Raw genomic sequence first — 25,580 nt, forward strand, 5'->3', positions numbered from 1 at the left:
CTGCCAGCGAAAACGTAAAGCCGCGTAATTGGTTGCGCAAGCGAAGTTTCTGTTAAATGCCTCTCCAGCTGCAATGACTTCCCCCCCTCAGCACTGAGCTCCCTCATCCCATAACACTGCAAGCGGAGAGCGAACTTTTGGAACTCTTTTCAACTTTTCTCCTTGACTTTTTTTAACAACTTATTTTATTTTTTAAAAAAAGAAGTTTTTTTTATCATGTTTTTGTCAGTGCTGTTGAGCGTAATAATCGCAGCCTGTGCGTCCGTGCCGGCAGATGCGCAAATCCCCAGCCGGTACGTTATCGGATGTCCTGCCCGGTGTGACAAGTCGATGTGTCCTCGGTTACCAGCGGACTGCCCGGCGGGACAAACCCTCGACGTCTGCCAGTGCTGCCCGGTGTGCGGGTCCGGGGAAGGTGAAGCCTGCGGCGGCAACGGAAAGCTCGGAGACCCCGTTTGCGGGGAAGGGCTGGAGTGCTCGGTCCCCGGCGGGGTGGCGTACACGGTCACCGTGAGGAGGAGAAGCAAGAGTGGGATTTGCGTCTGCAAAACCACAGAGCCGGTGTGCGGAAGCGACGGGGTGTCCTACCGGAATATCTGCGAGTTGAAGAGGGTCAGCCGCCGGGCGCAGAAACTGCAGCAGCCACCTGTCCTTTTCATTCAGCGGGGAGCCTGCGGGAAAGGTAACGCTCAGGTTGTTTTGATCAAGACAACAGGATCAATAAGAGTTCAAAACACAGAGAGATGTTGGTATGAAATATTAGGAAGTTAGACGAGCGTTGCATGAAGAGCCATTATTCTGTGTTTGGATACTTTCCTTTGACATAAAACCATTGTGCAACAAAAACTCTGTACTTTTGCAGCAGAAGTCCTCATGCCAATCATGAGCCGTTTATTTATTTATTTATTTTTGGCCCATTTTATCTTCATCCTTCACAGGTCACTTCTTGAACCTGACCCCTCAATCCTCACTGGACATTTGTGGTTTGAAGTTCAGGCAGATGTTGTAGCTTTAAACTGCACTCAGAGGCACACAATCCCCATGTGTCTGTGACAACAAGAGCCACTATTCAAGTGGGTTTCCATCTCTTGTTCCTGCATTACAATTAGACTCGATCAGAGAACTGTTTCTTTTACTTTGGCCTGGCTGAATGAAGTCATGAGTTGTCCCCTGATGTGAGGTTTGATGTGAGAACTTTGGACAATCTCTGGCATATCCAACAGTCACACGGCTGTAATCGGCTGGATTGTTTTATAGAGCGTAGTTCGTGGCAGGGTGGTCTGCATTAGCTTCACAGAAAATAATTTTCAAAGCCTGATAAGTTTGATATACGCTGTTATTAAATAGTTCTGAAGGGATGTTTGCAATATTTGGAATATGTGAGCGTTTCAGTGGACCTGTGCTTTGTCAGAGTGTCATGTGACAAGTATCCCCCCCCCCCCCCCCCCCCCTAATCAGCGAAGCTCTATTATAAACAGACATTGTTCCTCACTCCTCTGTGAAACTCCCCAGCCCAACATCAGTGAGTCATTCGTCATCATGAGTGCCATATCTTAAAACACACAATGAAACATTCGGGGATGAAAAATGGTCAAACTGAAACGCACACTTGTGAGGTCACAGGTGGTAAAGACATCGAAATCCTCCCTCTGCTTTTTGGTGTGCATGTATTTCACGCACGTCCATCTGAAGTGGGCACCACGTGTGCACTTGCACTTGAAAACCTCGGAGTGAACGGCTTCAACACCTGTCGCCTCAAAGGCCTATAACTTCCCTCAAGGCTTGGCACCCCATCTCCCCCTTCCCTCTCCCGCAACTCTTTTGCTACAACCCTCCAACTCCTTCCTCTCGCTTCTTCTTCTTCTTCTTCTCCTCTCGGTGTCTCTCGCTCGCTCGCTCCGTGTTTCTGTTGTCACCCGTAAATCACGGTTAACAGTCACATGAAGGAATTCCTGGCTCCGATTCAAAGCCTTCGATTCCTCCTCTGTTGAAGACCGTTTAAAACAGGCAGCAGACACTGAGCAAAAATACAAAATTAGCAACCCATATTTTCGGTGGGAAAGGTTTACATGGACATCAGAAACCGTGTGGGCGCTTTGGTAGGGCAGACTGCATCGCCACATTTGTTTGTCAGTCATGTAAGCAACCGAAATGGTTAAGTCATTCCCAGGCAGCTAACCATGTCTGAAACAGAGCAAGACTGTGGTGAGTGCTATTGATTTTTCCGAGGCACCCGGCGAATATTTCCGTAGATGCAATAAAACGAGTCGCATTTCATTTGCTGCATCAGCTGTGACTCTGTCTGCAGTGGCATCTCTTTCCTTCAAATGAACTTTAGCACAAGTTGTGATCAAGGCCGAAGAGTTTTAGAACCGCCAGAGGCGATACTGAAAAGAAAGTCGACCCCCTCTGAGGGACTTGAGCTACCCTGCAACCTGGCCCCATGTTAAGAAAACATGTGCAAGTTTAGTTGCATGATGTCATTTCGTGTCTGGATGGTAAAGATGTTAATTATGAAAGTAATTCGTTTTGGAAAAGAAAACTAGGTCAAAATCTTGGCTGTGACCTTTGGGTCACATGTTAAAAGTGACCCAATTTTTAATAGACATCAGGTTTTAGGGCGTTTAAAAGCCTTTACTGATGCTGACAGTGTTGCGCTTAATATATCTGGACTAGAAACTACAGAGGTGCCACAAATCTGGACACAGAAGTGCATGTAGACAAAACTAAACGGTTAAGAGGAGTAAATAAAGGCGTGAGCATGGAGATGATTCTCACAGTACTTTCTCCAAAATCTGTTTGGACTTTACTTCAGTTGAAATCCTAGTTCAGTTTGTAGCCGCTCAGTGACTCTCCTGCTCTTTTATTTCATTGCTCGCTCATGTTGCTCAATTCACTCTGTGACTCCGGCGGGTGATATTTGCTGAATGTGCACATTCTTCCTCAGCTTGTCTCAGCCACTCATAACATTAAACCATCATCTTTGTGCATGTGTGTTATACTTTTTTTCTTTTATGTCGTTTCTATCAGCCTGTCTCTGCTCCTGTTCCTGCATGTCTGTCTGTCTGGTTTTCTCATCTATGTCCCTTCCTGTTCTTGATGCCTGCAAATCTCTTTGCTACTTTTATTCCTCTTTCTGCTCAACTATAGTTGCTGCAGCCTCTTTCTGACACATTCTTTACTTTAATGCTATCGTGTGCGCGTGTCACGTTATTCTCACTGCAGCAGGAAAACATCGCATTTGTATGTCCTCTTCCTCCAAATTCCTCCACATTACCTCCTATTTGCTCTCTCCGTGCTCTTGTTTCTGCCAGCGTTGTCACTGTTGGGGCCGCGTTAAATCTCGCCAAGTGTTGCACTGTGTGTTGCATTGATGCTAAAAAAAAAAAAAAAACGTACCAGAGTATATTGACCTTCTGTATTCGGTGTTTGGGGCGAGGGGGACATTGTCTGTAAAGACACAAAAACAAACTGAACAGCGTTGTTAAACTTGGTGGCGAGATAAACTGGGGAACCAATGTGCAATATCACTTTACATGACAGACCAGTACACCATGACTTTAGCTCACAGCAATATCATAGCAGATCCATTTCACCCTCTGTGGGCTGAGAGCGCAGGGTGAAGGTTTGAGGACATAAAAGAGGCGCTACATTCTTTTCTGATTTTGTGGATGATGTTTTTTTTTTTTTTTTTTTTTTTATCTGATGATGTTATGTTTAGTGTCGAATTCAGTTAGTGTAAGGAGTGTAGTCTCTGGTAAACAGTGCTTGATGGGCGTACCCATCAAGCACGGTCAGTTTACATTATTTTGGCCAGGATGAGAATGTCTCAACAGACACCAGATAACAACTTTATACACTATAAAACACAGAGAGTTTTATCTGCAGAAGATAGAGTTAACTCATTTGGTAAGGGCTGGATGAACAGACACTAATTTGTGTGTCCCACACTAAACCGTATTAAAATGGAATAAAATTAAAGATGGAAAAATGAGGTTATACAGAGTTACTCACACTGTTGTTCACCTCCAAATGTTGCCATTGTGTCATTTTAGTGTTATAAACATCGGCAAATGTTCAATGTTGAGTCATTTAAGTTGTGTACTGAGCCAAAATCAATGACCTTCTGGAAATTATTATATAATAACATACCAATAACTTCCCATTGCCTGCCATGATTCTCAAAGCCTCAGTTGCTGAATTTCCTCCATAAAGCTGGTTAAGACCAAAAAGGAAACGGCAACATCTGCATTTTATTTACTTTTTTTTGTTTATTTTTTATTACCACGTCTTTGACAATGACCATAGAAAATCTTTGCTTCAGCATTAGCCTGGCTTTATAGAGACTCAGTTCGTCCAGCAATAAAGACTCCGAGTGACAGTGCGTGAAGAGGAGAAGGTGACTTCTACCTTCTCATATCGTTCACATTTTTAAATTTATTTTTTTTTTATAGAAAAACACTTCAGTCTGCAGGCACCAATAAAACAGAGAGCAGTTTGTATGGGAAAATTGTTGAGATCTCAAAAGTGGGCTGTGGGGAGGGGTAATGGGGGTATTGGAGGATAGAGGGTGTGTATGTGTTTGTGTCAGAGAGAGAGGGAAAATAAATGGTGCTTTTATATGAACTTTATTTTTTTTATTTGTTTTACTTAATGTTGTGTTTGAACTGTTTTCGTCACATTTAATGCTTGAACTGCCCCCAGAAACAATCTTTTCAAGACATCTGATTATTGTTAGCGGATACTTAACTTTATTAGACTCTTTCATTAGGAGTCACCACACTCCTCAATGTGTCTTCCATGTGGGTGAAATCTTTACTTCATCAGGTCACAGCGTTTGTCAGCACGTCATCGAAACACTCTTATTTGACACACAAATATCAGGGCCTTCAGGATATTGCTGATTTTTGATTATTTGATTGTGTCCCACATATGAAATATTTCGGGGATTTTTGGGCTTAAAATTATATCGTGTTTCAAACGCCTCTAAAAATCCAAATCAAAACGGCTTTTCTTACCCAATTCAGCTTTTGTATTTAATTTCAAATAAAGACGTTTGCCGTCTAATATCCGTCATCGGTCATTGACCAACAATTGATTTCCACAAGTGAGCTGGTGAAGTTGAGCTACGCTACAGCTCACATACAGGTAGCATGCAGATGTGACTGGAAGAAGTTTCCAGTTCCATAGTGAGCTACTGTGCAACTATAAGTCATCTCTGTTTGATTTGACTTAACCCTCTTAAGACCCACTGCCGTTTTTTTTTAATTTTTTTTTTATTTCCACCTGAAAAAACATACCACAATTCAGTCAGTAGCAGCTCCACAGCTGTAAAGCCAAATGAACAACCTTGGGCTCTGTGGATTAAACACAGTTGGGAGAACTTTGAAATACAATAAAGGTTCTTTTGTTCTATTGTACTCTGTCAGAGGGATTTACCTTTATTTGGCCCTACATTTTTAAATGTATAAATGTTACACATACGGCAATAGCTAGCTGTTTACTGCATGATGGTGCAATTAAGGATCTTCTTCGTCTCAGTATGGTAACAATTTGGACGATGGAGGGATATTTCAAAAGCAATATGATGATTAGACCGTAAATCTTATAATCCCAACTTTCTCTCCACACGTCAGCGATATTCAGGATTCTTGGGGTCAAAGATGAATGAGTAATTTTTTGGCATTTAAGTAGATAGCGGAATTTCAGTTTGGCTCCAATGTCAACTGAACTCTACCACAGTAAAGTCTTCCTAAGCTCAGTTAAGCAGTGAAACGGTCGGTCTCCGTCCATAAATCAAGCAACAATGGCTTGGCGGTGCTCTTTAATGTAACTGATGTGCACAACAGCCGATCCATGATATCCTCACCACCGGGCCTCCCATCTTTGCGGCGGCAGTCGAGCATCCATGGTAGTAAATTTCCCCGTGTGTGTGTGTGTGCGCGAGGAGGCCTCACTCATCATAACATGGTGAAGTGGAAGAGACTCGGAGGCTGTATGGACGCTCCAGAAACAACACAGGTTCTGGACACCGGGCCTGCTTTCTCTAACCGTAATCCTATCAGAGCTGACCACGGGGCCCCCCCGGGTGTGAAGCTACTGTATCATGGAGAAAATGACTCAAACATTTCCATTACTGCTCTTTCATGCTGTGGTGAGAAAGTTGTGTGGCATTTATCAAATGCAATACTTGTTTTAAAGTTCAACAACAAAAATGTATGTGGTGTTTGGAAGAAAGCAGTTCCATTTGTTTATGAGCGGCTTCTTTTTTTAGCTCTCGGCTATTGGCTCTAAAGACCGCAGTCACCTCATCATTTTCGCCCCAACTGAAATATTTCAACGACTATTAGATGGATTAGGATGAAATTGTGTACAGGCATTCATGCTCCCCAGATGACGAAAAACGTCTGACGTTGGTGATCCCATGACTTTTCCCATAGACTTGTATAAAAAAATGGATTTTGTCTTCATGTCATCACCCGTCGGTTTCCTGGAAAGAAGTTTGAAGCTCAGTTCAAGGTGGTGCAGGCCGCGACCATCTTGGTGGCGCCTGACTCAAACAAATTCAAAAACGGACTAACAGGTGGTGCATAAGCCGAATGAAACCTGATCTGCAACCTGCTGGGCGCTTGCCCACTCTAATAGCATCCATCTGTCACTCAAAGCAGCCCCATCCTAAATTATGTATAACTTTGAGCCTTAATACAATTTAAAACAGGGGAATTAGCTACAGAGACCAAAATGTGTTTCTGTACCAGACTGTTAACATGTTTATATCTTATTTTAAGTTGGGCATTTTAACATGTGGTGATTGACTTACTTTTGGACCCAGCCTCTAATGGCAGTTTGAGGAGCGATGTTTTTTTTTTTTTCATGCTGCTTTGGCTTCTACTTTTTTTTTGCCCTGGGGGATGCAGCTTGATTTTTTTCCTCTGGTGCCACCATGGGGTAGACATTTCTGTCTTATAGTGAAGGCTGGGGCGAGATTGGACCAGCAGAAGGGACACTCTGCCTCTGATTGGTTGTTACTCTGTGACAGGTGTAAGGACGGGGTTAGGGACCGGCTGATTTGACGAGTAAACAACCAATCGGCGTAGAGATAAAAGCGTGCGTCTCTCCGGCAGATCAAATCCAGCACCAACCTTTCAAAAAATGTCTTGATGACTATTAGATGGACTGACCTGAAATTTGGCACAGAAATTCAGAAAATGAGAACCAATGACTTCAGTGATCAATTACTTATCTTTAGCGCCCTGTGCAGGTTTTTAGTTTTTAGTTGTTCTTAGAGGATGAGTCTTAATGACTTCGGAGATCCTTTTGACTTTTCCTCTTGCGCAGCACTCGGGTTAATGCTTGTGGCTTTCTGTGAAATGTCTCAACAGCTAATGGTTGGGTTGTCGTTAAATCTGGTGTCTGACAGTGAGACAGATCAGGTGAACGTATATCACCACAATTTCCCGTCTGTGGGTCGACAAATGTTTTCATACCGTGTAATTTAGTGGAATTCGCCGTGGCAGGTCGGTGCTCATTCCACGCTTGCGTTAGCTTAACGGCACCTCAAGTGGAAAGTCTCTCCCTCATTCTTTAACCTCGCACTGCAATCAATGATGTCCCAGGGCTCATAGGGACCTTTCACTCTCACAAAATCTGTCCTGCGGGAGAAAGTAACGGCTGAAAATTGTCCTTGTGAGACTAAATAGTTCAAGCCACGTGGCAAAATGAGGGCTTAGGAATGGAGGGATGAAAAGGTCTCGGGATTGTTGATTCATAGCTTTGCTTTCACTGTCATTTGCGTGGGATTTAATTACCAGGTAAATCAGTCAACATTTCCTGACTTGCCCAGTGCGGGATGGGTGATTCAGTGTATTTGGCAGTCCTCATACATGCAGCGTCAGACAGTGTGTGTACGTGTGATTGTTATACCTGACAGTTACTACCTGATGGTTTAACACCTGTGGAATCCAGGATACCCTCAAACATGGGGTAAGATGAAGGTAAAGGTCAAAATGAAGTATTTACTTGGAAAGGATTTGGCCAGAGTTTGTTCATGAGTGTGTGTGCAAACGTGTCAGACCTGACCGAGACAGTCTCAACCGCAGATGAACTGTCATCTTTTCTTTTTCCTCGATGTGTTATGACGAAGGGCAGCATTTTCTATTCTCACACAGCTCTTACATCATGCAGTATTTCAGTGCATCTTTTGTTTGTTTTTTACTTGTCTGACATCCTGTGTGTGTGTGTGTGTGTGTGTGTGTGTGTTTAATGTATTTCCAGCTCAGGACAACCCAAACAGCCTGAGGCACAAATACAACTTCATCGCCGACGTGGTGGAGAGAATTGCTCCAGCTGTGGTTCACATTGAACTTTACCGCAAGTACGAGCCGTGTGTGTGTGTGTGTGTGTGTGTGTGTGTGTGTGTGTGTGTGTGTGTGTGTGTGTGTGTGTGTGTGTGTGTGCGCGCGTGTGCGTGTGTCTTGAGGGGCTACACTGAAACACACTTGAATTTACAGCCCACCTGTGTGCTTAACCAGAGCACAGCGACTGATGAAGCCCCTTAATCTACACTTCAGTCTTTCAACGTCTTTCCTTTTCATCGTCTCACCAGCTTTCATGCTCTTTTATCTCTGCTCTTTGTCGTTCTTTGGCACCTCGATTCTTCATCTGCGGCATCTCCGGTCTGTCTGTCACTGTGGTTTGTAAAGTGGTTCAATGTCTGCAGCTCTGTGATTTCCACCTTTTTCTGCCTCATCCTCTTCCAGCTTTGCCTCACTCACATCTGTCTCTCGTTTTACGTTTCCTTAATCTCTCCAGCTCACCTCTGAATATCTTCTCACTGTTTATACATTTAACTTGTATTCGCAAAACCTCACTCGCATGCTTTAAACGTTGTTTGCTTTCAACCTTCAAGTCTTACAACGCTGTTCCATCATGCATTGTTTTGTTTGTTTATCTAGAAGAAACATGCTGAAAGAGAAGAGAAAGAATAGCAAAACTCTAATCCCTTTTTACTCCCTCGCACCCTCCTCTTCGTCTTCTCCGCAGGATGACCTATTCCAAGAGGGAGGTGGCAGTGGCCAGTGGTTCTGGTTTTGTTGTCTCAGAAGATGGTCAGATTGTGACCAATGCCCACGTCGTGGCCAATAAACACAGAGTGAAAGTGGAACTGAAGAGCGGCGCCTCCTACGATGCCAAAATCAAAGACGTGGACGAGAAATCGGACATCGCCCTCATCAAGATTGATCCACCGGTTAGTGGATGAGCGAAACAGTCCGAAGAACTGCAAAGAAATAAAACTTCGGACAGCTCTAACTACCAAGCTAGAGGTCTCTTAAGTTTTATATCTTGAGAGTAAAATGTTGTGAACCACCCTGAAAACCCTGCTTGCTTTTATATTTGTTTTGGCCAGATCTCCCTTAAAGAAATAGTTTGACATTTTAGAAAATCTGCTCATTCACTTTCTTGCAAAGAGCGAGAAAAATAGGATCAATACCACTTTCCTGTCCATAAGTTAAACATGGAGCCAGAGTCACAAGTCGATTAGCCTGGTTTAAGTGTAAAGATTTACCAGCGGAGTCCCATCGCCTCTGGTCCCCAAGAAATAATGAGAGATTTTAACTCCTTGTTCACAACACAGCTTGTCATTTCTTACATTTAAGCGTGAATTAAAACAAATGAGACAGAGCCAGGCATGCCGTTTCCCTCCGCTTCCAGTCTCCATGCAAATCTAAACTTGACTGACTGGATTCATTTATCAATCAGCCTACAGACGTGAGATTGGGATTGACCTTCTAAAATTATCATGTAACTGTTGTGGTCAATTTCAAAGGTTGGAGGATTGAAGTCGGGCATGAACATGAATTAAATCTTGCAGATTATTCAGTGCAAGTGAAGTAAAGTGAGAATAAAGGTGCAACCAGATGGGTCTTTAAAAGACAGCTGGCTGGCCGTCGGTCCACATCCTGTTGATATTCAGACACAACAAGCTGCAAAAACAACTGACATATTACACGAGTCTTCTCACGAGAAACTCACAGAGACACTCGCTTCTCGCTGACAGGTAAAAACCTGCGGTCAGTTTAAAGCCTGCGTTTATATCGAATGGAAAACACTTTGCTCCACGGGACATATGTTTGTTCCATTTTCTCTCCGGCACCCTGCATGTCCCCGTCTGTCTGTCTGTCTGTCTGTGTGTGTTTGTTTCTCCGTCCTCTGGACTTGTGGGATCCACGTTTTATGTTAATCGCAGCCAGTCATGTGAAGGAATGTGTGGCGGAGAGCCAGGGGCCTATTGACTGCGAGTCATAGCAGAGCTGAGTGCATTATGGCGCTCACTCTTATGGCTGGGTGACGCAGCTGAAAAGATGTTCATGACTGCAACACAAGGTGTATGACAAAGACCTCCAATTCTCAAGAGGTCCGACCGTTCGGGTTTTGTGCGGCCGAACATTGTGAGCAGAGGGTGCGGAAAAGAGCAGTGACAGATGCTTTGTGTTTGTTCATCCTATAATAAAAGCTGCTCCGTCGGTTGATGACAGGCCGGTCTCATTCGGGGGTCTTCATTTCCCCTGTTTGTTTGCACTACATGCTCTGTGTGTACAGCCTGTGCCAATTCAGGCATGAATGATACTTTGTGGGATTGTAGCTTGAAAAATATCTTACCGTCACGATCCAACAATTGTATACAGTTCATCATTGCAGAGGTCTTTGTTTATACGCTGCGTGCTGAAATATTTCCCAGCTTTTCACTTAGAATTTATACGAAACATTTCTCTGCATGACACCAGGATTTAACTGGCTGGTAAACAACAGGTGAGAGTAATAAAGCAGGGTTGTTGCAATTAAATGACAGTCAGATGTATCATACTGGTGGGAAACACATTCAGCATCATGAGTATTCGTGTTTGGATAAAGAGTGTGAAGTCTGAGTAAGTTCTTCAGGCCATGAGTCAGTGACGAAGCCCCAGACGACCTGTGGCCACTTTGGAAAGGCCACATGATTTAGATGGAAGTGGCATTTCTACTAATGCGGTGCAGTTAGCATGTGTGATATTTGGAACTAGTGAGAGTTAATACATTGAGGAGATTAGAGGATGATTTAATTATAACGAGAGGATGTTGTGGATTACATTTAAACTGGTAATTACAGTCATCCAAACCTCTTGTATTTAAATGTAATGTTACAGGGTGTTTAGTTTCAGTACCTGAGGAGTAAAAACTGTGAATTACAACTTGAAAATATTCTTCTTTTATTCAAGCACAGTTCACTTAGGGTATAGATAACCAAGTGATGTCAAATCTGGAGTCTTTGGAGGCCAAAAAAAAGTCAATTGTACGTCTTTATAAGAAGCCTGTAAATCTGTCATTGAGTCTCCAAATCAGGACCATTAAAATCAGACAGTATTTTCCCTTCAAAGCTGTTAATAGCTCAACTTGACAATGCAATCTTCACTTAAGGTCCCTCATTTGCTTGTTCGGCAGCTTTTGACCGGATCACACCGTCTTCTTAAGTGAGGATTGTTTTGTGGGTCAAGAAAACTGTGAAGTTCAACTTTAAACCATCATGGATGAGACGTCCTCAAAAGACTGACTCGTGGACATTTAATGAGCTCATCTGCTGGTAAAGACTGTGTGACACAGTCAAAAGCTCCAGAATAAGACGGCATTAATTGTGTTAAGTGTACATAGCTGAGATTAGAGCTTCAACGATTTGTCAATTTAGCATATAGGTATTCTAAATATGACAGTTTCACCGTTTTCCTCATTTTAACATTATCGTAAATTGAAAATTTCTTTAGATTTTGCATTGGTGATCAGGAACGGGCATTTTAGCGGTTTTTTGATGTCATAAAAGCCGAACAATCAGAGGCGGATCGATTGGTTGTAAAAATAGTTGAGTTGCAGGCCAAGCTGAGACCATTGGATCTGATTTTTAAAAGTTCACAAATGTCTGGTTTTTGTGGGTGTTTTATCTTTTACATTTATTTTTTTGTCATGAAAATCTCTGTGTCCACAAGCAGGAATTTGAATATTTTGAAGCAAAATTACCATTTCTGCTATTGAAATGATCCCTTTCGTCTTCTGCTCTCCCTCCATCATTCCCATTTGCCGTTCCTCTCTGCTCCTCCAGTCATCATAGTGTTGTCAACATCAGCACTCCAGAAGCAGCCAAAGATAATCAATATAATTGTACAATGGTGCAATTGTTTACGAGTGAGAAAGTTTAAAGTTAATTTTTTTTTCTTGACTGTAATGACTCTCTTCCCTCTTCTTTCTCTTTCCTTCTCCATGTGAAATTAGAGTTTATTGGTAGCAAAGCCCCATCGGTTCCCGGTGCTGTGGTCTGCCCCTCAGCTCTGGGGAACACATTAGTCTGTCTACAGCAGCTGGAACTTCAGAGAGGAAGGGAAGGGGGAAAAAAGTGCTGCACTCACTTGTTCCTGTGTAGACGATATGGGGGGAAGAGAGAAAGCGAGAATGACAGCGAAAGAGCGGGCGATGCAGGGCAGGCCTGGAAAATGCACCCGTATGTCTGGAGGACTTTGTGAGCTAATAGGCTAATGAGGGCATTGTGTGATGTGGCAACAGCACAATGAAGACTGAAATCATCGAGCTTCAGGTTTTTAAAGTTATGTCGTCCTCATGTTTGGGCGTATTCACTTTCACCTGGAAGGATTCAGTCTAGCTGGAAAGACTACTGACATTCATTTAACCGTGTTGAATGATATTGACCCCCGCAGACTTGGAAGCAACCACACTGGAATAACTTCAAAACACATTCCCTGCACAGTACCTTGTACCTTTTCATGTATTTCAAGTGGCCCGTGCAGTCATTTACACTGGATCTAGGTGCATATGAATCAAGCAGATGCAGCTGACTGCAGCTTTGCTTTGTTCACCATGCAGCTTAAGGGTTCTTCCACACTTCTGGGCACACCCAAAAATGTGACCACATTTATGTTAATTTGTGATTTAATTTGTCATTGTTTATTTGTAGCAATTTAATATGTAGCATATGAGCTTAGGAATTTAAGTAATAATTACAGAATGTAATTTAAACACACGGGCTGAACGGAGGGACAGTAAAGAATTGCAGTGGCTCAGGGGGAACTGTTGTGTGCAGGTTGTTTTAGGGTGTGACTCCCGCTCAATCCTCAGATGCAATCTGGAAGAAGATCTGAATGCTTCGTGTCTTCGTTGCTGTCGACTGTCGTGCTAGTTTACATACCGGCAACTGTAGCTACAGTAAACGTGTTAGCAGAGAAAGCGTTAGCTCAACAAGTCTTAGTCAAAGATTTTAAAGCAAATCAGGAATCTCACCTGTTTTGTTTTTGTCCAAGTAAGTTTAACCGTTCAAGCAGTTTGAAAGTATTTTATGTATATTACTGCCCTAATATAAGTGCTTAACAAGACCAAACTGCTCTTTTATTTCTGACTTCTTCACGAATCTTCAAGCAGTTTTCTCCTGACATGCAGCTTTAACCGCAGTCTTTTATATCGTGTCATGAAGCCATGAAAGTCATATTTAAGGGCCTTTTGAGAGTTTTTTTTTCCATTTTAAATATCTTCATCCACATCTGACATTCGCAGACTAAATTAGAAGCTACTTTTTTGTACTTCCATCTGAAGTCAAAGATTACTTTAAATGTTGAGAGGTAAGTCTGTTATCATTGTTACTGTAAACATTACATATGCTATACTAGAATGGAAAGAGAACAGTGAGAAGATGAGGTAACTTAAAAAAAGACTTAGCCTACTGAAACTCTTGGATGAGTCATTAATTTAACCCTTATGCTAAAATCAGCTTTACAAGTGTTGTATTGTGGCAGGCAAACCGGGCCTCATGTTTCCCATATGGTCCCCTGAAACAATGGCACTGTTTGTATCACCCATCACCTGGTATTAAGAGCCTCTCGTGGAAATTTGCCTGGTGCTGGTTTGGACTGGGCTTTTAATGGAGTATGTATTTGTGTGTGTCTGTGTTTATATGCAGTGAAGAAAGAGGAGGACTGAGCCTCCATGCGGCCATGTGTTTCTGCATTTATCTGTTGATCAGTAACACTGGCTAAATGTTTCCGCAGGAGATTTCTAGATTTCGTCTGCGGTGCCTCGATGAACACTGGTGAAATTTGCTATCAACTATTCAAATCAGTGTGCGTGTGTGTGTGTGTGCACATGGATGGGTTTAAGTCAGCTCACTGTGGGGACGTGGAGGACACGCTTCATTGCCAGTGGAAAGACACTGCATGGCGTCCTTTGGAGACAGGCAGAAGGGGAATGAATCACATTCTCCTCCTTTCCTGACCCATCTTTTCTCCTTCATTTCTTGCCCCTGTAACCAAAATGGTTCCCATGCTTAAGGATGCAGTTGGGTGGGAAAAGAGCCAAGAAAAATGGACACACACACACACACACACACACACACACACACACACACACACACACACACACAGTTCCACCCTGCTGGGCCTTGATACACATTATCTTGGCCTACTTTTTGGCTACGTCATTGTTTTCCAGGCCTGCCGGACAGGCAGCAGTCTTGCCTAAAAGTGTTTGGGCTTACCAGTCATTGACGTCACTGTAGACAATTATAAGACATGAAAACAAAGTTTCAAATCAGCCATAGCTAGTCAGAAGTCTGATAATTAACAGTGTATTTGACGCAATCCTGACTATCAATTACATTTATTTTTGCCCTAAATGAGACAGCTATGATGCATCTTTTGGCGATGTAATTATGTGACAACTGCTGGCTACTTTTAAAGGGGGTTGGGAGCCTATAATATATCATCAGGCCCTTTGGGTCACCTGCATCAGTGGAAAAAGACACATTTACGTCATTGGCATGTAGATATGCAGACATTTTGTTTTAATTGGCCTGATTTTAACCATCCTCTCAAACCCAGTACACTCACAGTGAGTGGAGTTTTGTTCCATCAGCAGAAGCAACATGTCTTACAAGAAACCGTTTTACTAGTCCACAAATCTCATGCTGATTGAACTCCTCTCGGTCAATGAAATTGTCACCATGAATAATGTAGACAAAGTAAGTAGATTTAAAGGCATAGTTCGGTTTCAGTTCCCCATCGGATCAGGCTGCTTGACACCAAAGTAAAGCATTGAAAATATTCTAAACAGACCGTATACATAAAGTGATGTTGATTTGTTTTAGGTCGACATTTTATTTTTTATTTTATTGTATTATCAGAGGCAGATATATCTCAAAATTTGAACAAACAGCTCAATACTACGAGAGATAAATGAGAAAATGTTTTTTGTTTTTTTTATATATATATAACTTTTAACAACTTAGCAAGTTGTGCCCTTTATTATCTACCAACTCATATAATGCAAGTTTTATACTCGTCTGGGTCTGGCATATACAGGCAGGTCTATAAGCTTCTGCTCGGTTGAAGAGATTCTGGTGAGCTCCTCCACCCATATAACAAATAGTCTAGACCACAACTGCCCCTAGACATATAAAACCTATAGGAATTAGTAATATTGCCCATGATTATCTCTGCAGGCACAGTGCAGCCACTGAAACATCTTTCAATTTGAAACTAGTTGGAGACTGTCCTACTAAGAAAAATGAGTGGTTTCAGCGAGCGTCCTAAAACGGTGAGTGAAGAAGACTTTTAATGGCTGTAGAATATAAGATGAGACCAAAAGAAAAAGTAATGGTGCTGTTTAAGTTTGCACAGTATGGATAAAACGTTATCCATATGTAAAACCCTTCCGTCTTTGAATAAGACCACAATCAGCTTTTCAAACCTTCATCAAGTTTTGATTATAGTAACCATGACAACAAAGGTGCCTGAAAAAAGTACTTTCCCTAAACCTAACCAAGTCATTTCTGAGCCCAAACCTAACTAAACCTTGTCACATTATAAAACTAAACGGTATTGTTCTACAGTTTTAGTGTACATACACGTAGTATTTTGTGATTGAATTGAAGGACTTGTTGATCCATTTTCTAAGCATCTTGCTGTTCTGGGTCACCAGCCCTTATGGAGTTCACGTTCAGCTCCATATAATTAAAAGTATGATCTCATGGGTATGACCTTTTGGTGGAAGAGAAAATAATACATATACAGTAGGAAGTTTTCCTGAAGCAAATGAACACATTGGACCTCATCTCCTCTCATCATTGTGATTTGTGCAGTTCAAAGTTTTGTGGTGTCTCGCCAAAACTGAGACGCCCTCGAGTCCTCTGGAGCTTTCATGCAAAGCTATACACAGATTGGAACGTACACACGAAAACTCACAGACATATGTTTGCTCTTATACCGACCAAAAACCTTCTCAACAACATATGGAACCCATAGTGGTTTCCATACTGGTATTGGCAAGGATATGGTTTTACCCAGCGCATGTTAACATGTTAATTTACCTACAAAGCGAGGAACTGCTCAGTGGAGAAAGACCTACTTTATGTGTTGACTTTGATTTACACATACTTCTGTTATGTTCTGAAAAAATAATTACAACATTCACCTACATTTCATTTTTTGTCATTCAACAGTACCAAACATGCACAAACAGGCTTCAATGCACACATAAATGCATTTCTTAAATGCCATACAAGCACTCAGACTGAAATTACACACACACAGTGTCCCCTCTTTCCATCCCCTCCACCTGATCATCTGATCCTCTGACTTAATGTTATGTACTGCGTGAGCATGCTAAATCCTGCCCCATTTTTTTATCGCCATTCACACAACCCCGAGGGAACAATTTCAGATCCAAGCAGTAAAACCCTATACCTTAGTACACTTATGAATTTTGTAAAGCAGAACTTATAAAAGTATGTTTCCTGCTTTGAAGTCACCTGCATGAAAGAAACAGGGGGACGCTTAAGTGACTGCAGTCGAGCTTATATACAGTTCACGGGTCAACCAAAGGTTCTGTGTGTGAATGTGTGTATTTTGAAGTGGTCTGGCTGTATATGCGAGCAGTGCCAGGTGTGTGGGTTTTATCATTTACAGACTTCAGTTTGTGAGGGTTCATGCCCAGGCGACCTCCTCCCTCGCTCTGTGTGTCCGTATGCGTGTCCACATGTGTCTCAGAAACGATTAAGCCACAGTCCATCGCAGCTCGACTGGAGCTGGAGGTTTGCACCTGGTCTAGTCATAAAAAGGTAGTTAGCGTAATGGCTTTTAAATGAGGCTCCAAATGGCCGAAGCTGTAACATTAAACAATGATAAATCTCTAGAGCAGCTCTGCAGCTTTTGTCAGAGCAAGCTGTTTGTTTGTCCGCCAGCTTGTCCCTCCGTCATGGCGTTATAAAATCTGTCTGTGTGCGGGAGACTGAATCGAAGCTCAGCTCAGCTCGGCGACAAAAGATGGAAAAATGTCTGGAATTTTTCTCAGCACATCCCTCACAACTACCTCTTTGGTCAAAGCAAACAAAATGGTTTAGTCCTCCCTCCCCCCCATCTCATACCCCTTCTCTCTCTCTCTCTCTCTCTCTCTCTCTCTCTCTCTCTCTCTCTCTCCGAGAAAGTAGAAAACATGGCTTCCCTTGTGACATGAAAGAGAATATTCTACGACATCATCAATGTGAGGCGATGGAGTCGTCTCCGGCCTAACAAAACCAGAGCCTTTCATTTTCAGAGAAGATGCCGTCTTCATAGACCACATTTTCAAAAACTTCGCAGCGGGTTTATTTTTCTTATACATTCTATGTTTTTTTTCTCTTTTTTTTTTTTAGGTCTTAAACCAAAAACATGCTTTTGCTCATAAGATGGTTTCCGCCAACTCCGGCTGCATGCATCACCGTCATTTCAAACAAAACTCCATTTGACTCCCTCGTCTCACATTCTCCGACTCTCTTCCTGCGGTTTGTGGTGTTTGTTGTTCCCTTCTTTCACCTTACCTCCCTCCTTTACGTGTGGCTATAGTGCTGTTGGGTGAAGAGCCAGTGCATCGTAACCTTCGTCTGAAATAGCCGGGTGAGTCACTTGGGTGGTCAGGAGAGAGGCGGACTCGCATGGCGGGAGGATTTTCCGTGAGTCGTTCCAGATTGCTGACTAGTAACAATTAGTAAGCGATATGTAAGCTCGGGGTCTTTTGAACCGTTGGGTAGTCTGCATGTTACTGTTTGTTCTGCCTTCTCACCTAGATGCTGTTTGCTTTTCAGCCTACTCCTACATTTTGCACTCCGCTGTATGTACATGATTCTTCTGAATGCAGTGTGAGTTTGTGTAGGCGTGAGTGGCACGGGGTCAGATAAAGACCCCTATAAACAGGCCCCATTTATTCATATCATATTAATATTGACTGCAGTTGAGGCTGCAAGGTTTTCACGTGATAGCAACAGTCGCCATGACACAACCGGTATCACTAACTGCTATCATCAGCACGGTGAGGGGCACCGGCCGAGTCCTTAATGTCTTGGCAGAGACTCACATCCACCTGATGTCCTCTCTCTCTCTCTCCCTCAGCTGTGTGCGTTTTTCCTGGCTTCCTCCCTCCATCTGGTTATTCCCTTATCTCACATGGAGTGTGACAGGAGAAGAGGAAGTAGGGGGGAGGGTTCATTACACAGACTGCGACTCCTGTGTCAGGTGTCTGTTTGTGTGTTTGTGCATGCCAGATGCATGTTTATTGGTTAATGTATGCACCTCTTTGGCATGTGTTTGTGTGCGCGTGTGCGCTTGCTTTATAACATCCCCGTACTGTTCGAAGAAGCCCGCAGGAATCAGGGACGCGGCCTCGGACATGTTTGTTAGTTGTGTATGTGTTCGTATTTGTGTACCAGCGTGCGTGCGTGCGTGCGTGCGTGCATGTGCGGTAAGGTTGAAAGGTTGTTATCCTCAGTTACGGTTACGGGCTATTGCTATCTTTGTCATCTTCTAATAATAACTTCACCTCAAGGGTCAAGATCGTTTACAGCCAGGTTTAACATAGCAACACTGAATCCGAAAGGTTTGTCTTCGACGCTTTCCCACGGCCTAATTTTCCAAATTGTATTTACACAAGTTTATAAATCATATGTTTATCTATCTGTTTATTGTGTCTATGTCTGAGGACACCAGAAGCATGTTGGCCAGTGAGGTGTCATGGTTCATGACTGAGAATATTAAAATTTGGGATTTGCTTGTTACGTCTAATTGTTCAGCTTGGGACGCATATTTCACATAGATCCTTTTGTCTGTGTGTGCCAACTTGTGTCACTGTCTTGGTTACCTTGCAGCCTCCACTGGCTCCTATTTATAACGCTGAGTAAACAAAATTGATACACAGGATGAGCGTTCGGGACAGGTTCACCCAATGGGTCTGCTGCGGCCGCAGCAGGGTTGTCCGTCTATTCATCTGTCCTATTCTCATGAACACGATATCTGAAAAACAACTTGAGGGACTTCCTTCAAATTTGGCAAAACGTTCGGTCTCAAAGCTGAATTGATTAGAATTTGGTGGCCAAAGGTCAAAGGTCAAATCGGGTTTTTTCACCATAACTTAAGAATCCCCATGCTGATTTTGACAGAATTTGACACAAATGTCTAATCACGATAGAGTGATGCCAGTTTATATCCAAAGACTCAAAGGTCAACTTCACTGTGACATCGTAATGCTTTCCAATTCACTATCCAAATGAATTGGTGACACTAATCTTGATACTGTGATTGTATAGATCTTCCGTGCCGTTTGGTCGAATATGTGAGTGAAGCATCCACATTTTAGAATTTGTAGCTTCTTTATAGCAACATCCATATTTGAAACATGGTCTACTGTCATAAATGCAACTTTGTTTTTTTTTTATCAGAATCAGATTTAAAGGCCAAATTCCTTAAAAGTCTTCACTACATACAGTATATTCTATGAGTCTGGACAGACGTGGATGTAAACTGCAACTCGACTGGTTGGCAGAGGCATACAACCACGACTCAGTAATTTTTGTTTATTTCTTAGGCCGTCCTCGCCTGCTGTCAGGTCATTGGGTACAGTCTGTGCACACATTCAACGTGATGTGGCGGTACATGAGCGTTGACTGCGTGCTGCCCAGCAGAGATGATTTCATTCAGAGAAGGAAACTGTCACAGCAGATGAATAAATATATCCTTTCTGTGTCTGTCTGTAGAGGCATGCTCTCAGTAGGCTGGTTTCCACTGCCCAGTGAAACAGGCTCAACCAGAACTTAAGGTAGTCATTATTTACTGTATAAAAGTCCATTTTCCAGCATCTGTGGTCTGTTGGCACACATTTGCCATTAGGAATGATTTGTCAGCTGGGCTTCACTTTCAGCCCAAGAAATAAGCTTTTGATCTTGATTATTAGTATTTTGAGTTGAGTTGTTTGGCTTAATGTCATTTCTTCCTGCGGCGGTAAAGAAGTAATTGTTTTTGTGTGGGAGTACAGCTATGCAGCGCTGAGTGGGTTGTCTTTAGAAGACTTGTGGTTTAGATGTAATTATTTTCCTACTGTCCACTCGTAAAACACATGATCACGAGAACTCGTTAAAGCTCACTAGAGTGAAGCAACACTGAATGTTTCTTTTAGAGTAGCTGCTGGCTAGGACAGTTGAAAATGCATTTTCTTTTTTATACCAGCATCAAACACAATGAAACACATTGATACTATATGAAAGTTTATGCAGACATCAAACACATCCTTTGTTCACTTTCTCTCACATGAAAATTAGAATGACTTGTTATCTTGACTTGAAGAAGTTTAGGCTATGCCATTTCCAATTTGTCGAATCACAAAAAAAAGCTAGGCAAAATTTGGGAAACAAAAAGAAGAGATTCCAGCCAAGCTAGCAGCTCTGTGAGGCTGCGCATTTAAATGGTGACACCGGTATGCTTAAATACCAGCTGTGACAATGCAACATGCGAACAAGTTTACCATTTTGGTTTAGCATGTGAGAATGTGCAAATCACAAAGTGATGCTGATAGGAACTTTTTTTTGGTCATAAACTAAAGTTTTTCTGGGTATGAAAAGTGAGAGGGGATCGATAAAAGCAATAGCTTTTCCTGAGGTAGTCATGGATGTATGTCTGGCCATAGTCGACCATCCGCTATTGCCATCTATTGCCAGGCAAACTATTAGCATTGCTTAAAAAAATACTGCATGCAATTCATGCACGATCCCAATCATATGAGTATGTTGTCCTTCTGTGTTTCCCACGGGCAGACCAAGCTTCCTGTATTGTTGCTGGGCCGTTCGTCAGACCTGAGGCCGGGGGAGTTTGTGGTCGCTATTGGCAGCCCGTTTTCCCTCCAGAATACAGTCACAACAGGAATCGTCAGCACCACTCAGCGAGGGGGCAGAGAGCTGGGCCTGCGTAACTCCGACATGGACTACATTCAGACCGATGCCATCATCAACGTAAGTGAATGAAGATGTATTATCATTATGCATAGACTTTGCTATTCTCAGGTAATCAGCGATCAATCTTTTTGATTCACAGTACGGCAACTCTGGAGGGCCTCTGGTAAATCTGGTGAGTTATTTCTTATTTTTGGTGGCAAACAGAACCAAATTTGTATGTTCCCATGACTTGTTAAAATCCATGCAATGATTCACAGTTTGTTACTTGACACTAAATTGAGGTTTGCCGTTTTAGGATGGCGAAGTGATTGGGATTAACACGTTGAAAGTGACGGCTGGCATCTCCTTCGCCATTCCCTCCGATAAGATTCGACAGTTCCTGGCCGAGTCCTACGACAGGCAGTCCAGAGGTAATGAACTCTCACAAATTATTCCTTGTTTTCATTTCACTGCTTCTCCTCAATCACCAAGACAAAGTGTAGAAGGCAAAAGAGCTGGACAAAGATCCCCCTTGGATGTTATTTGTCATCTCTGTGTGCTCTCTCGAGATATATTCACTAGATTTGCAGCTTTATAAATCCGTGCCGAGCATTACCTAATAGAATTTTAACACCGCAAGTAAATGAAAAAGAAAAATGCCAGAATCTATTGGTCTGTTTTTTATTTTACTATTTTTCACCCTGTTTTATAACAGTATTTCATATGTGGCTGCCAACTCCTTTGATTTGTCTATATGGTGAATAAACTACAAAACAAGACTCGGCTAAAAAAAAAATGATGAAATACATAAAAGAGGGATTATGTCGATGATCTAAAGTAATATTTCTATCGGTCACATACTGAGAAAAGACCAGGAGGTGAAACGACGAATGATTGAACTGTGTTGTTTATCTTTAGGGCGGACAGATACTAAGAAGAAGTATATTGGCGTGAGGATGATGACTCTCACTCCAGCGTAAGTTGCACACTCTTATTAGCAGTCCAGTAATCTCCAGAACGTATCGAATGAGCGTTTTTATTTTGCGTAGATGATAGGAAAATGCCATTTTTACACTTTGTTTGTTTAGCGCTCGATAAAAATGCTGATTGGCTGCTGAATCTTCTCTCCCTCTTTCTACCATTAGCCTAGCCAAAGAGCTGAAGGCTCGACACCGTGACTTCCCCGACATCACCTCGGGAGCTTATGTTATGGAGGTCATCGCAAAGACACCAGCTGCAACGTAAGGAAGATATTACACCCACATGGCTCCAAAAGCATTGGCTAACTGCACTGTAACTTTATGGTTTTCAGCGAAGTGCAAATGGAAGTCGTCTCTGACATGTTTTTGAGCAATGGGATATTTTCTTTGGCACCTAAAACTATACATGTGCAGTGAAAACACACCAGACTGTCATCACTCACCTTGCAGCCCCTGCTCCCCTCCCGCAGTACAAATAGGCAGTATATTTAATTTCCTTTCTTAATTTTATTTCTCTTGTTCAACTGTCGAGTGTGTGTGCACTGGCACACACGCACAGCCTCCTACACAACTGTCCTACTACGATGTAAATTAATGGCTTACTCCGGCGTGCCTGGAGTGCCTGGCTCTCTAAAATATCCCCCTCCTCCCACAATCTCAACCCACTCCAATCAGCCACCACCACAACTCCAGCTGAGTGGGGCGCAGGAGACGCTGAGGTCAGCTATTTCCTTCAAACCTCATGCAAGGAGGTTACTAGCTGCGCTGTGGTTTTCCTGTGCCTGCTCACCCAGCCCACTCCACAGTGGTCTCTCCCCTATAAGGCCTTGTCAGAGTTTACTCATTGCGTAAATCACCCAGCTTCTTTTTTTAATTTTTTTTTTACAATAAGATTTCTGTGGTTCTTTTTATATTCTGTGTTCTTTTCTAAACTCCCCTTTGATCTTGCTCTGTGCTGTGTTGGTTTGTTGCGTTTGGAAATCTTGACCCTGCTGTAGCGAGCCTTCTATTCGTTCTGCTGGATGTGATGGAGCAGCTGAGTGTAACGGGGGAATACCGAGTTGTGTAAATGGGTGCTGCTACAAGTGAAGGTGTGGTGGTCTGTGTTTACATGTGGCTTTGATTAAGCAGTTGGGTTAAGAGTCAGCTTTTGATATTTTTCTTTCTGCCGTGGCCTGTGCATGATTTCAGGTTTACTGGTTTGTTTTCTTCTTTGCGGATGTGTGTTTGGCTAACGTGTTTTATTTGCTTAACCTCGCTGCGCTATCATCGGATCATTATCGCTGCATCATTAAAAATCTTACAACAGATGTTACCATAATTTGTGCTCAAAGGCGTGTAAACAAACCTGACCAAAGTAGAGCTTAAATATACTTATATAAAGTGCTCAAGCATTACATCTGCATGCCATTAAATGAACCTGCCGTTTTTACTTTTTAACAAAAACCTAAAGAGGAAATCATTACTTAAGGATAGGAAGCAATTGCCATAAAATCAACACATTTTATCAAAAGACCAAAACCAACAATGTGTCAGACTGTCTCAATAATTTCTGACTTCCCTACCCAGTCTGAGGCACTTACCCAGTGCATTAATTTTTTACTGAAGATGTAGATTTTTTATATGCCAGAGGTTCAGTCATTTTCCATAGCCATTACTCAAGCAGAAGTAAAGGCTGCATTTACTGGGGACAGAAAGAAAATAAACTCCAGTGCAAGTGTAATGATGTGGGTCACTGGTGTTTTCTTTTTTTTAATTTTTTTTTATTGTTTTTCTGACAACAGTGGAAGAATAAGAACAGAGGAATAAGATATATCAGGATTTTTTTTTTTTTTTTTTTTTTTTACAGAAATAATGCTTGTTATAGGATCAGTCCATTGCTGGTTTTGATCTTGGCCACGTGATAGTGTTCACCAAATATAAATGTACCATATCTATTGTCTTAAAATTCAAGTTTTTACAAACTGGATACGGATTAAGACGACATGCAGAACAGCATTTAGCCTGTTAGAAGTGTAATACTCAGATAGTTCTGCTGATATCAACTCAACATCTACTTGCCATTTATTAAGCCCTCCGTCAGTCATTTATTCTTCTTTTGTCTTCCAGTGGTGGACTCAAAGAGCATGATGTCATCATCTCCATCAATGGCCAGAGGATTTCATCAGCGACTGATGTCAGCGCCGCCATCAAGAGAGGTGACACCTTGAGAGTAGTCGTGCGCCGTGGCAACGAGGACGCCATCCTCACTGTTGTTCCCATGGAGATCGACCCTTGACCCTCTGTAAATCACACCAGAGGAGCTGGAGCTAGTTTTTACTTATCACCAGAGGACCTTATATTGGAGGGGGCTTCTACTGACACACCTTCTCCCTGTGGCCAAAAGCCAGTGGCGCCACACACCCTGGAAAATTCTGGCTTTGCCTTGAAAGGAACGACTGTACAGATGCTCTAAAAGCAGTGCTGTACTTTGTTTTTTGTGTTTTGACTTTTAGTCTTTAATGCTTTGATCACCGCTACTGTTTGGTCACAAACATTAAAAAGTTGGTTATTGGCGTAGTGTTTTCACCTGCTTTCTCTCTTTTTTTTTTTATATGGACCTTTCAACAATTTAGAGACACATTGAGCACATTTTATTTGTATAATTGTTGTTTTCTAAACTCCTGTTTTTAAGTACTGTAGAATGTTTTTGTTAATTATGTGATGTATACTGAGAATAAAATAAAGGGTTCACCTTCATTTGTTTTGACACTTGGCATGCTGGCTGTCTCATTTTCTTTCCATCTCTCTTTCATTTGGTTTTAGACACACATAATCAGTCACACAGATGTTGAGAAGGACTGCACCCAGGCTGATATTACAATATTTTCTTTGTATGTGTGCAGAATTCATTAAACCTTTGTTCGCGCACATGCACACACAGAAAGCAGTTGGGATCTGGTTTAAATTTTATTTTATTACCTTCATATGGGCTTGATAGTGGTCTGGTGTGATTGTTGGGCCAGGGTCTCTGCAGGCTGACCTCAGAGACAGGAGTGCGAGCCAAAGTGAGATCCGACCCATGATGCCGTGGCCACAGATGTGGGCCTCGCATGAACACACTTAATGTTTTGGTAGAGATTTTTGTTTACCACATCAATTTTGGAAGAAGATGATGAAGTAGACGTCATGAGACCTACAGAAACCACCACAAAGTACAAAAACAGCTTCAGGATATACAAGGTCTGTGAAATGTTTGGAAAGAAAACTGCACAGAAGCCTCTGTTTTTCTTTATTGTAACCAACCATTGCTGAAATGTAAAGTCTGGTATGCTGAACCGTGTGAAGTAAGATGAAATCGAAAC

At 42.3% G+C, this 25,580-nt stretch overlaps 1 protein-coding gene across 1 annotated transcript; it reads left to right on the forward strand.

Moving 5' to 3' along the window:
* On the forward strand, window positions 1-24,992 carry LOC138195226 (serine protease HTRA1A-like). Its single transcript, XM_069144446.1, has 9 exons — window positions 1-682; window positions 8,275-8,374; window positions 9,043-9,247; window positions 21,140-21,334; window positions 21,417-21,449; window positions 21,573-21,687; window positions 22,175-22,232; window positions 22,402-22,497; window positions 24,346-24,992. Exons 1-9 carry the CDS (start codon window positions 217-219, stop codon window positions 24,512-24,514), a joined length of 1,437 nt encoding a protein of 478 aa, XP_069000547.1. The 5' UTR covers window positions 1-216; the 3' UTR covers window positions 24,515-24,992.
* The last annotated feature ends 588 nt before the right edge of the window (window positions 24,993-25,580 follow it).

Source organism: Embiotoca jacksoni, unplaced genomic scaffold (assembly GCF_022577435.1).
Source record: "Embiotoca jacksoni isolate LCO1_2020_lvr unplaced genomic scaffold, fEmbJac1.0.p SCAF_12, whole genome shotgun sequence".
In the NCBI taxonomy this organism is placed as follows: domain Eukaryota; kingdom Metazoa; phylum Chordata; class Actinopteri; family Embiotocidae; genus Embiotoca; species Embiotoca jacksoni.

What these genes read in the sequence shown, in the direction of transcription:
- LOC138195226 (XM_069144446.1), top strand. Translation starts at nt 217, where the DNA reads ATGTTTTTGTCAGTGCTGTTGAGCGTAATAATCGCAGCCTGTGCGTCC. An exon ending in GCGGGGAGCCTGCGGGAAAG is followed by an intron (nt 683 to 8,274) that starts GTAACGCTCAGG and finishes ATGTATTTCCAG; the next exon opens with CTCAGGACAACCCAAACAGC. An exon ending in TCATCAAGATTGATCCACCG is followed by an intron (nt 9,248 to 21,139) that starts GTTAGTGGATGA and finishes TCCCACGGGCAG; the next exon opens with ACCAAGCTTCCTGTATTGTT.